The following is a 12823-nucleotide window of genomic DNA, read 5'->3' as shown; positions in this document are numbered from 1 at the left end:
TTTGAAGTAATTGGCACAAAGACTGTTCTAATGCAGATTGCTGGTTGAAGAATTTCTTTTTTTATTTTTTTTTTTTTTTTTGCAGAACCCGGGATTGAACTCAGACTTTTGTGCTTGCTAGGCAAGCACTTACTCTACTGAGCCATCTCCCTGGTCTCATGTACCATCTTGTTGTATAACTTTATGATGGTATGAGTTTGTGGGTACATAAAATTAACAAATTTAAATCCTCTAGTCAATGTTTAGGGTATTTTTCTTTAATTTTATCATTTAAAGCCATTAGTCTTAGGCAGGTAGTTCAGAGTTGTTGGCCCTGAAACCCAGTGTGCTGGTGAAATGCCTGTAATCCCAGCGCTGGGGAAGCTCAGACAGGATCGCTACATGTCTGAACTGCATAGCAAGACCCTGTATCAAATAAAGAAATTAATTGATTTGTTTAAAAAACAAATGGCTATCTTTTTCTACTCTACTTATGGAAAAGCTACTTTACTGTGTCTCCCCTAAGCTCCTAATTTATCATGATATAATGAACAAAGATTACATGTATTTATAACACCTGCTGTTTTGATATATACTGCTTTGATGAATACTATTGAACATCAGTAGTATTTTTATTAAATTTTCTTTTTTACATTGGAAACAGTACATGTTGGTCATTTTCCTGTTAACACTATAATTTTGTCGTTGTTGTCGTTTTTCTTTTACCAGTTCCTGAAACAATTAGGTCTACACCCAAACTGGCAGTTTGTTGATGTATATGGAATGGATCCTGAACTCCTTAGCATGGTACCAAGACCAGTCTGTGCAGTGTTACTTCTATTTCCTATTACAGAAAAGGTAATTGTTAAGTAAACTTTAACTTTTCTGATAAATATAAAGTTTGTTGTTATTGTTGAGTTGCAAAAACAATCTTTAAGAACAGATGAGTATCCTTATGTAAAATCAGGCAATCTAGGAACTGAGGAAATGTTAATTTTTATTAAATGATATTTACATTTTTAAATTTATAAATTGACAGTAAAGTCATATGTTACTCTTCTAACTTTCAGATCAGTTCTTTTTAATAAAGTATAGCTAGTTTGGGCTGGAGATACAACTCAGTGATTAAGGTGCTTGACTATTGTGTCTAAACTCCTAAGTCTGAGTCCCATCAGTTTATAATAAACACATAGAAAGGTTATTTTCCTGTGTTATGATGTGACATTTAATTATATTTTGATATATATATATATATTTCAAATTGTAAGTATTTGGATAATCTTAAATCTGCATTATATATATATATATATGTATCAATAAATACATTAAACTTTACGAGTGTAGAGAAACTGATGCCATGGGTTACATTATTTTCAAAAAAACTTGACTTAAGTAGACATCTTGAAACATAAACGCAGATTGGCAGATATGTTGGAGATCATAAATAGCTCTCCTGAGATCCCTATTTTGAAATCCAACTTGGTAGTTCAGTCCTTTCTTCTAAAATGATTGTGTGCCTGTAGGTGTGCATGTTTGTAAAGGAGTGAGAACTGTAAAATGCATTTTTAAACTACTTTTGAGCTTCTGATTTTTATTTTTAAATTTAGAAACAGTAATATGAGCTCAGTGTTTGTAAAAACTAGAGAACAAATGCTTGGTAAGGTGTGGGAGGAATGGAGTGCTGACGGCTTGATGTTGGTATACAAGGAGTCTTATTCTTCTGGAATAAATAGAGTTGAATCTCACAGAAATTAAGAATTAAGCGCGGGGCTGGGGAGATAGCTCGGTAGAATAGGTGCTTGCCTGGTAAGCGCAAGGGCCTGAGTTCAATCCCCAGTTCTGGGAAGAAAAAAAAAAAAATCAAGTGTGATCGGTCCTAGAAATTCCAGGATCATTTTCTTTGTGCCATATATTAATTAATTTAAGTTCAAGATAGATCACAATGAAAATTTTCTTTTCAGTTTAAAGGTTCTAAGAAACAAATTATTTGTAATATTCATGGACATTTAGATTTTTTTAGTAATTATTTAGCATAAAGCTATATGCCTACTTTTTCTTTTTTTCTGTACTGTGGATTGAACTCAGGACCCTGCACTTGCCAGGCAAGTGCTTATTCTAATGAGCTATCTCCCCGGCCCCATACACCTACTTTTAGTGATGAAATTGTAATTATTCTTAGACAAAAATTTAAACGTACTGTTGTTACAATGTTATTTTTCACCTTTTAAATTATGATAATAAGCCAGTAAATAACTATCCCAGGATTCTGATTATAAAGACTAGTAAGTATTTGAAAGAAAAAACATCAGTTGCTTAAATCTTAGTCTTTCTTACCTGATGTGATATGTGTGCAACATAATCTATTATCTGAATCGGAAATTTCTCAATCTAGGTATTTGCCTGACCTGCCCCTCTATCCCAGAGGACTGAATCTAGGGGCAGTCTGCCACTGAGCTGCGTCTCCAGTGTGCAGGTGGCTGGGGCCAGCATTTCACCAAGTTTCTCAGGTTGGACTTGAATATGTGATTGATCCTCTTGTCTCAATTCCCAAGTGACTGGGATTACAGGCATGACATACTTTTTTTATTTACAAAAATTAGATCTTATCTCATTTAGTGAATCATCGGTATTTTAAAAATCATGTACTCTATCCACAGGAATTCTTTTATTTTTTTATTTTCCATAATTTTATTGAGAAACAAATAGCAATGAGACAGTTTCAAACCAAATTGGTAGGATAGTTTTAATAATTAACATATTGCATACATTCCATGGGAATTCTTTTAACCCTAATCATCAAAACTAAAAAAACAACAAACAAACCCTATGGCCTTATTGCTAGCCAGAATATAATTTTAAAGTATTTATGTAAGTACTTATACCTACATAAGTAGATTTTATGTAAGTATAAATATCTATACATATATTTATACTTAATTTATAAGTTCTAATTTTGAAATTAAATGTGGAGTTGTGAAATATCTTTCTTTTTTTTTTTTTTGGCGGAACTGGGGATTGAACTCAGGCCTTTGTGCTTGCCAGGGAAGCGCTTATTCCACTGAGTCATCTCCCAGGCAATATAGAATTGTGGATGACTTAAACATACTAATGACAAAGGAAGCTGGACCTGGTGGCATATGCCTGTAATCCCAGTACTCAGGAGGCTGAGTCAGGAGGATTGCTGTGAGTTCAAGGCCAGCCTGAACTGCATAGGGAAACTCTGTCACACAAAAAAAATAAAGAACTGTCACAGATTCTTCCATACCCTTTCAGTGAAGCCAGTTATAGTATTTTGTATGTGTTCATTTGGCTGTTATTATAGTAATAGCCTCCCAAGCAGCTGAGATTACAGATTTGTGCTACCATGTCTAGCTTTGAGTCCTTTTTAATATGCTGTTTTGTGTGTCTTATGTACCTATATCATGTAGACTATTGACTTTTTTTAAAAAAATAGTATGAAGTATTCAGAACAGAAGAGGAGGAAAAAATAAAATCTCAGGGGCAAGATGTTACATCATCAGTGTACTTCATGAAGCAAACCATCAGCAATGCCTGCGGAACAATTGGACTGATCCATGCTATTGCGAACAATAAAGACAAGATGCACTTTGGTAAATGTTTCATTACAACTGTCTTTTCCCCTTAAAATATGTTAATTTCATTGAGCAGTAGAGGGTGCTCTAATCCTTTTTTTCAACCTATAGAATTATAGAGTAAATTGTCTATAAATTGTCCACTGTCTTTCTTTAATCTGCCTATGTACTGAGCTACATTCAAAGCCCTGCTTTTCTATTTTATTTTATTCAAGGTCGAGTGCGTTCAGGATGCTATGGCCATAATTTTAAGACAGGGTCTCACTGAGTTGCTAAGTTTGAAATAGGAATACATACCTAATCCTTCCCATTCTTGTTTATGTTGATAAACAAGGCTTGCAAAATGAACGTGTAATTTAAGCTCCATCGTTTATATGAAGGTTTTTTTATTCTTAACAGTGGTAGGATTTTCCCAGAAAGCAATTAGCGTACTTCTATTATTTTTATTTATCAGTCTCTACTATTGCGAGCTTTTTCATTTATATCTCTTGATATTCTCAGAATCTGGATCAACCTTGAAAAAATTCCTGGAGGAGTCTGTGTCAATGAGCCCTGAAGAACGAGCCAGATACTTGGAGAACTATGACGTCGGTACCTTCTTTTTTTATCTAATTGATGAAATTTTTGTGGATTGTAGAGGCTTTTATGGGGAAAGGGTTTGTTGAAGCTGTGGTTTTGAGAAATTAGATTTTTTCCTATCTGATATGGGTATTGTCTTTCAGCTAACTGAAGTATCTGTAAATGGTGACAAATTGCAACTTCTTTTCTGTGTCCAAAGCTGAGGGAGCTAATAAAAAGCTTGCAAATTAAGAAAATGTGTTATAATAGACTATACCTTACCACTCACTCCCTATCATAAACATATGCCTGGCAGTATCCTGTGTGTCTTTCACTGGGAATTTGTAAAAAGACTAAAAATGAAAGAAAACAAAAAAAGGGTTAAAGGTAACATTGTCATAGTTTATTTCAACAGTAGTAGCCAGGTCATATAATTTAGTTTTAAATGATTGTATCACATTATTGAGCGGTTTTAAAGTATTTTTTAAAACTTACGATCTTAAAAATTGATTCTCTGCTGGATGTAGTGGCAGCCCAGCACTCTGGCAGTGGTAGGGTTGGGTCTGAGGCAGAGCTGAGTTCGAGGCCAACATAGGCTTCATAGTGAGTTCAGATCCAGGCTGAACTACACAGCAAGACCGTGTCTCAGAAGAAAACTAAGATTCTTCTTTTAAAGACTTTTGGCTTTTGTTAACATTATTGTGTAAATTATAAATTCTTTGACATTAGAGTCCATGTGCAAATTACTTGGCTAAAATCTTCATGTCTTATGGAGAATTTGTGCTTAGTAAAGTAATTGATTTGATCATGTATTTTCACATTCCAGTTTACTTTGTTTTAAATTAAAAACTGGAAAGTTCATAAAACATCTTTTTTTTTTTTTTTTTGCGGAACTGGGGATCAAACTCAGGCCCTTGTGCTTGCCAGGGAAGTGCTTTGTCTACTGAGCCATCTCCCCAGCCCCAAAACATCTTTATGTTTTAAGCAATATAAAAGTTACCAGTAACCCCAACAATGAGGAAATAACTGCCATTAATACTATATAAAGTGTGGATGTCTGTTTATGCACAGTATTTTTACATAAAAATTTAATCACACTGTAATACTGCCTTATAACTGGCTTTTTCCCACTTATTACAAACATCAGTATTCACTTATTACAAAAAGTACTCACTTTACAAACATATTAATTATGTATCTGTAAGTGTATATTTTACATTATTTAATGGCTAGAAGCTTTCTATTATATGCTGTTTTATTTATTTATTTATTTATTTATTTTTTGTGGAACCGGGGATTGAACTCAGGCCCTTGCACTTGCCAGGGAAGCGCTTATTCTACTGAGCCATCTCCCGGCCCTGCTGTTTTATTTAACAGATAAAATACTGTTAGAAATTTAATATTTTTTTTTAAATTTTATTTATTTATTTATGTGTGTGTGTGTGTGTGTGTGTGTGTGGCCAGCTCAGCCCACCAGGGGGCGGGGCTGGCTGGCATGTGGTGCTGGGGGATTGAACCGTGGTCCTTGTGCTTTGCTGAGCTTGTTCTAAGTAGGTGCTTTAGACCACTGAGCCATCTCACCAGCCCTATTTTTTCCTTTTTTACTATTTAAAAAATACTGGAGTATACATCATGAACTACATCTTTGCAAATATCTTTAATTATGTAAATTGCAAAATTAAAGTATATGAACTAGCAGAGAAATTGCTGGATGAAACAGTTTGCATGTTTTTAAAGCTTTGATATTTTTTGCCAAATAGCCATTCATAAATGTACTTTTATCTGTAATTTACTGTTTATATCCATTTCTGCACTCTTTGCTCTACTGGGTATTATAAGAGCTTTTTTTATGTTCAGGGAATAAAAATTCTCTAGTTTCTGACAAATGCATGCTTTTTTCTCTACATTTCAAAATTGCCAACTGAAAATGCATGAGTAAGCAGAAATACAGCCAGAGCAGCAGAGCAGCATGGAGCTTAGAGAACCAGATGAGCCAGGCCTCTCAGACTCTCTATGACATGCTTACTTTGTTGTACTCTCAAGTGAATAGAGTGTTGTGTTAGTTTTAATGACTAAATAAATTTCATGACCTCTGCTTATACCATGGACATTATAAATAGGTATTTTCCAGTCTTCAGAGATTTTTAGCTTAGAAAGCACAGCAGTCCATTTGATTAGATAGGTATCATTCTTCCATATCTAGTATTAAATTATTTCTAAATTTATTCCATTTTGTTATTCATTAGTCTTTAGATGTTAAAATCGAGCTTTTTTTGTTATTTTCATTTAAAATTTGGATATGATCATCTTTTGCTATAAATACCTTCTGTTATTTTACAGGCTATTCGAGTTACTCATGAGACCAGTGCCCACGAAGGTCAGACTGAGGTATTTCACATTTAAAATTTTTTTCCTTGCAAATGTGTAAATTTTTTTTGCAATGTGTAAATTTAACTACAGTGTTATTGTAGGACACATATTTTTACAAAATTATTTGATTATTTTTCCTTTGAGAGAATTTGCTTATAAAAAGACAGTCACATAACAGTAACTCAGGAAATGCTTTGATATGCTACTTTGCTATCTGTCTTTGCAGCTTAATCATTTAGACATATTGAAGTTTGTGTTTTTGCTTTGCCTAATGTGTAGCCTTCATCTAACTTCCAAGTATTTTGAGAAAAAAATACCTGTACATTTGGACAAATTGTCTGTGATCTTCACCATCTTTACACTGTTAACTAGTTCTGCCACTTTGCTTCTCCTTTCTGCTTGCCTCTCTTTTAATTTGTTGTCTCTCATTCTCTCTTTCCATTTCTTCTTTCCTTTCTTTTTTCCTTTCTTCCAACCCACACATGGTATACATTCTTGAGGGAATTTTATTAGAAAATATTATAATCAAAGTGAATAGAATTAAAAATATTTGGTGTGTTTACAAAATGTTTTAAGTGTTAGCAGAAAAGAATTGTAGATTTTTTTCTTTCTTATTAAGAAAGAAGAAACCCCATACTTTCTTATGTGCAGGCTAGCATTGTCTTTGTGCTTTAAACATACTTGAAATGTTACCTGATTTTCAAATAATGATTTTAAGTATACGGTTTTCAAGAAATATTTTTTTAAGGAGAGAATAGTTTGCTGCTATGATATAAATAGTTATCCTTAGATAAAGCTTATAAACTCATTTAGAAATCAAATATTCTCCCAATAATTATACCTTCTTGGCAGTTGTCTGTCAGGCACTGCTTTCAAAGGTGTGGAATACTGTTTTTTACTAAGTTTACATCTGTAAACATACATAAGTGGAAGTTTGGAAATTAATGAAATACTGTTTTTGTGTTGCTTTTTATTTTTTTATTTATTTTTTTTTATTTTATTTGTGTGTGTGTGTGTGTGTGTGTGTGTGGTGTTGGGGGATTGAACCGCGGTCCCTGTGCTTTGCTATGCTTGTTCTAAGTAGGTGCTTTAGACCACTGAGCCATCTCACCAGCCCCTGTATTGCTTTTTATGATTCTAAAGTAAGTTTGGGTTGAAAATTTATAATAAAATTTGATAAGGAATTAATATAAGATTGTAATACATGATAAAATACTTGTAATAAAACAATTAAATTCTTTATACATATTCATTTCAGAAATTTATCTTTATGATACCTTTTAACTTTTTTTTTGAGCTTCATCCAAATTATAGTTTAACTCTTTTTGATGATATTCATGTCTTTTAACAGACTTAAACTTTCTTATTATTTATAATCTTGAATGCACATTAGGTGTCACATGAATTCTCCCCAACATTTAAGAATGCAGTTGTTCATATTCAAGCTTAGCATCTGTACTGTAAACTTATTGGTGCCATTATTCTTTTCTTTTTCACATGACTACTTCCATGTACTTTCCTCACTATGCTAATCAGATACAAAATTTATTTCAACTTCTTATGTGGAAGATCAGCTTCACGTGTAAATTCCTAGTCTTTTTTTTTGTATTTTTTAGGGAAGGGTCTACAAGATGTTCAGGGTCTCACTACTAGATCAGACTTGTAGTGATCTACCTGTTTACAGCCTCTCAAGTGCTGGGATTACAGGTGGGTGCCACCATGCCCAGTCTCAATTGCCCTCTCAGTGCGCCCTGGGGGTGGTGCCGGCATGGCAGGCCTGGGGATCAAACCTCGGCCCTTGTGCTTGCTTACAGGTGCTTTAATCTGCTGAGCTATTTGGCCAGCCATTAAATTCTCAGTCCTGATTCTAATTCTCATTCACTTTTACCTAATAAGGTACTACCTTTCTTGAAATGTAAGCCAGATTAATTGGTTACTTAAATTTTTCTAGGGCTTTCTGAGTGCAGTGATTCACGGTGGTGGAATAGCAGTAAGGATTTTTGGAGGACTTTTTCAAACAGTACTCACAAAAGTGAATCTCTTCTGCTTCTCTCTCTTACTGTACAGTGAAGAATTACTAATAGAATGAGCCGTGTTTGTGATATATCCCTGAAAGGTAGCACTGTGTTGTAAAAAGCAGTTGAGTACTTTTCCTCAGAAGCCTATGCTCAGTTCCAACCTCTTAGCCTCATTGCATTCAGAGTTCTGCCAACTGCAGTCATTCTTTTTTCTCTGTACATATTTCTTTCTAGCAATCCTTATTATACTATTACTCTTCTTTACTTCTGCAGTTGTCTTTCTGAAAATATTCCTCTGCTCAGTCTCTGCACTTGATTTCTATGCATTCTTCAAAACTTATATACTGCAAGCATGTGCTAATAAAAATAATTGAAAAAGTCAGTGTATTACCTTCTGTATGAAATGATGATTAGACCTGGATATGTTTTATCTCTTATCCCTTATATAAAACTTTTTAATGTAACTTCTCCATTGACTCGTATTTTAGCTATTTTCATGTTCTTTACTATATATCATCTATTTTTTTTTTTTTTTTTTTTTTACTAAAAAACCCTGAAATTAAGATATAACTTAAAGGGCCAGCCAAATAGCTCAGCAGATGGCCAGGGGTTCAATCCCCTGGCCTGCTATGCCAGCCTGGCCCTGGGGTGCGCTGAGACAGTGATTGAGACTGGGCGTGGTGCCCCCACCTGTAATTCTAGCACTTGGAAGGCTGTAAACAGGAGAATCACTACAAGTGCGACCTACTAGCGAGACCCTGAGCACCCTGTAGACCCTTCCTTAAAATACAAAACCCTTAAAATTGGTGTTACATGGCCGAGAAGATGGCTCAGTAGAATAAGCGCTTCCCTGGCCAGTGCAAAGGCATGAGTTCAGTCCCCAGTTCCACCAAAAAAAGAAAGAAAAAAAAAATTGGTGGCATACTCTGCTTTGCTTAATATTATTCCTGTCACAATTGTACATAAAGTAATGATTCTTATCCTGGCTAGCACTGTATCTTGATTAAATATGATAACAGATAGTCTTATTGTTGGTCTTATACCTGGAATTGGTGTCTGATTCATTTGCACATATTCTACCTTATCCAGTGCCATTCTCTACTTATAGTCACAATACATGTTTATTAATTCACCAAAATTAGGTCAGGGTCATCTGTAGTGGTGTAAGAAGTTGTTTAAAAGTTCCAAGTCTTGCTTTTGTATAGTTCCTTGAATAAACAAATTTCTTAGCTTTTGTTTCTCAATGGGACATTGTTAACATTTTGAGAGAGTGCAGTTCTTGGTTGTGTAGGACTTATTTCTAATTCCAAGGTGATGGCATTCTTAACTGTATGTTAGTGATTTCTAGTCACTGACAAAATGCCCTCAGCGTATATTTCAAATCCACCTATCAACCAGCTCAAACATCTGTCTAAAGGACTATTTTTCTGAGGACTATTTTCAAGGACTTTTTCATCTTATTTCAGGTTTATATATTCTCTATGACCTTAGGAGTCTTTGATATCTTATTATCATTCCTTTGTATATCACAGCATATTGATTTTGTCAGTACCTGCAAAATACCTGGGTCTTTCATGTCTGCTTAAGTCTGCTTGGGGTGCTGTAAGGAAATACCATGTGGCTTAAACAGAGGAAATTTGTTTTCTCACAGTTCTTGGAAGGTTGAAGTCAAGGTGCCAGGTGCCAGTGGGGTTGGTTTCTAGTAAGGCGTATTTTCCTAGCTTGCAGACAGCCACATTCTTGGCATTTCCTTGTATGCTCTTTGTGTGTGTGTGTGTGTGTGTGTGTGTGTGTGTGTGTGTAGAGAGAGAGAGAGAGAGAGAGAGAGAGAGAGAGACAGACAGACAGACAGACAGACATGGGTCTGGCGTCTGTTCCTTTCTTCATGGGAAATTCCAGTCCTGTCAGGTTAGGGCCCCATTCTTTATGTCCTGTTTCAAATACAGTCACTGTGGAGATTAAGAATTTAGCATAGGAATTTTAGAGAACACAATTCAGCCCATGCCATTATCTTAGTGCTTCTTCACAAAGCAGTAGCCTTTTGGGTATATCCCTCCTCTTTGTAGGCTTGGCACCTTCCTGAATCAATCTTCTTATGAAATTCCTTGTGAAAATACCTCACCTTAAAAGTCATTTTTCAGGGAAGCCTTGAGACATCATTGATTCACCTGCCTTATTTTCTATCATAAAACCATAGTTTTCTTACCCATCTTTTAAAATAATTATAATATATGTATTTTTTAAATCTTCATAACACATAAAACCCATGAGCACATGGATCCTGTTTGTCAGGTTCACTTTCAGTCTCTAGGACAATCCTGAGCATATGTAGGTATCAGTAAAAAGCTGGAATATGAGGATAAGGGTATAGAATGTAGGTTTTCCAACTGAGTCTACCACTTACTCAGTTAGACAAAGTACTTTTCTTTATTTTTATTTTTTTGTATTTTAGGGAAGGGTCTACAGGGTCTTACTACTAGATTAGACTCATAGTGATCCACCTGTTTTGTTTTGTTTGAGGAACTGGGGATTGAACTCAGGCCCTTGTGCTTGCCAGGCAAGTGCTTATTCTACTGAGCTATCTCCCTGGCCCTGTGGTGTGCCTGTTTACAGCCTCCAGCGAGCTGGGATTATAGGCGTACCACCATGCCCAGTCTCAATTGCCGTCTCATCATGTCCTGGGGGCAGGACTGGCGGCAGGCCTGGGGATCTAATCCCCTGCCCCTGCACCTGCTTCCAGTCTTTTTAATGGGCTGAGCTATTTGGCCGGCCCTACTTTTCTTACTTTAAAACAGAGAATATTACTCACCTAATGGAATTAGTGAATTAGTACATAAACTGCTTAAAATAATGCTTGCATTTTAATGGTTATTTCATAAATATTAAGTGGTAATTTTATTTTACTAGGCTTAAGAAAAATAAATATGAATGGCAGATGAGAAGGGAGGCGTGGATTTTATAAGCAGCGTATAGTCATCAGAGATGCTGTGTTTAGTTTTTAACATACTGAATATAAGGTGAGTTTGTGAGGTTATCTGTGTAGAAGTCTAAAGGTCAGGGGAGATCTCTGTGGCTTTTTGTGTTTTGGTAATACTTTTGTGGATAGGAGTCTTTTTAATTCAGTAGAGGGAAAGCAGTGGTGAACCACAATAATTACCAACAGAAGTCCCTGGGCCTGCTACGTGTTGAAGGAATGGTACAGAAGAGGAGCCGGTAATAACAAGTGCAGTAGTAATTGCAGTCATCACTGGCATCATTGGTTTTCTGTCAGAACCTTTTCATAGAGTGAAGGAGGCAGGAACCTTGTTTATTGCATGCTGACATTTGTAGATAAAATGAGAAATTGGTAATTTAAACCACCAAAACACAGTGGTCTTTTCAGAAGATTGGCTATGGTGTGCTGCCAGGGAAGAACCGTTTGCCTATGTTTTTTCTCACGTCATCATCCCACCATCGCAGTCTGGCAGGCACTGGCTAATGTAGAAATTTAAACAGTAGGCCCACCTCACCTATACTTCAGTGACTTATACTGAAAGGCATTGCTTTTATTTTTAAGCTCAGAAAAATGAAAGCACACAATCAGATATGAAGAAATAATGAGAAAATTAATTATCAGTGAAGGAGATAGGCTTTTTTCCTGTGATTTTTTGCTTGCTATAAGCACCATTTGTACTCTGTTCTAGATAGAGGCAATAAAAGATACTGTTGGATTTGTTTCTCCTTAATAATGCTGTGAGGTAGTTGATATTACATGTCACTTAATTCCTATGGCAGCCTTATGAAGTACACATATTATCTGTCTTTTGCTGATAAAGCATTTGTGGTACAAAAAGGTTCAACTGCTTGCCCCAAGCCACATACCTGCTAAGTGGCAGAGTCAGAAGTTGTGCTCAGACATTTCCAATACAGAGTCCAATTTCAGTTCTGTTTACTTCTAAACAAACATGCTCAATAAAAGTTTTGACAAGCTGATCATGTAGCAGTTCTGTTAAGGCTAGTGCTTTGTATTAGTCTAAAGTGATTTTTTTATTTTGGCATGGTATATGAAAAAGATTTTTTGAAAAATAGTGTATTGATAACTTTTTAGTTCCTCTTGAATTTTTTTATCTTTCTGAAGTGGTTTCATGATGTGATTTCAAATTACTGTATTAGAAAAATTAATGAGATATTAAACCAAGCTTTGCATCAACTAACGTGTTTATCCACATGTATGCTGTGGTGTTGTGTGACTCCGTACCACATACACTTGAATGTTTTAATGAAAAAATAATCACTGAAATTGAAATTAAACTATGATAAATAGAT

The 12823-nt window shown here is 35.2% G+C and overlaps 1 protein-coding gene across 1 annotated transcript in view; it reads left to right on the top strand.

Moving 5' to 3' along the window:
• Positions 1 to 12823, top strand: part of LOC101591974 (ubiquitin carboxyl-terminal hydrolase isozyme L3) — a 64212-nt gene that overhangs the window by 8267 nt on the left and 43122 nt on the right. Inside the window, exons 3-6 of the mRNA XM_004626285.1 lie at positions 709 to 837; positions 3434 to 3590; positions 4074 to 4159; positions 6471 to 6518. Of these exons, the coding sequence (XP_004626342.1) occupies positions 709 to 837; positions 3434 to 3590; positions 4074 to 4159; positions 6471 to 6518 (420 nt within the window). The remainder of the gene's footprint in view (positions 1 to 708; positions 838 to 3433; positions 3591 to 4073; positions 4160 to 6470; positions 6519 to 12823) is intronic.

This window comes from Octodon degus, unplaced genomic scaffold, assembly GCF_000260255.1.
Source record: "Octodon degus isolate 3935 unplaced genomic scaffold, OctDeg1.0 scaffold00013, whole genome shotgun sequence".
Classification (NCBI taxonomy): domain Eukaryota; kingdom Metazoa; phylum Chordata; class Mammalia; order Rodentia; family Octodontidae; genus Octodon; species Octodon degus.
This window is presented reverse-complemented; position numbering and strand designations above follow the sequence as displayed.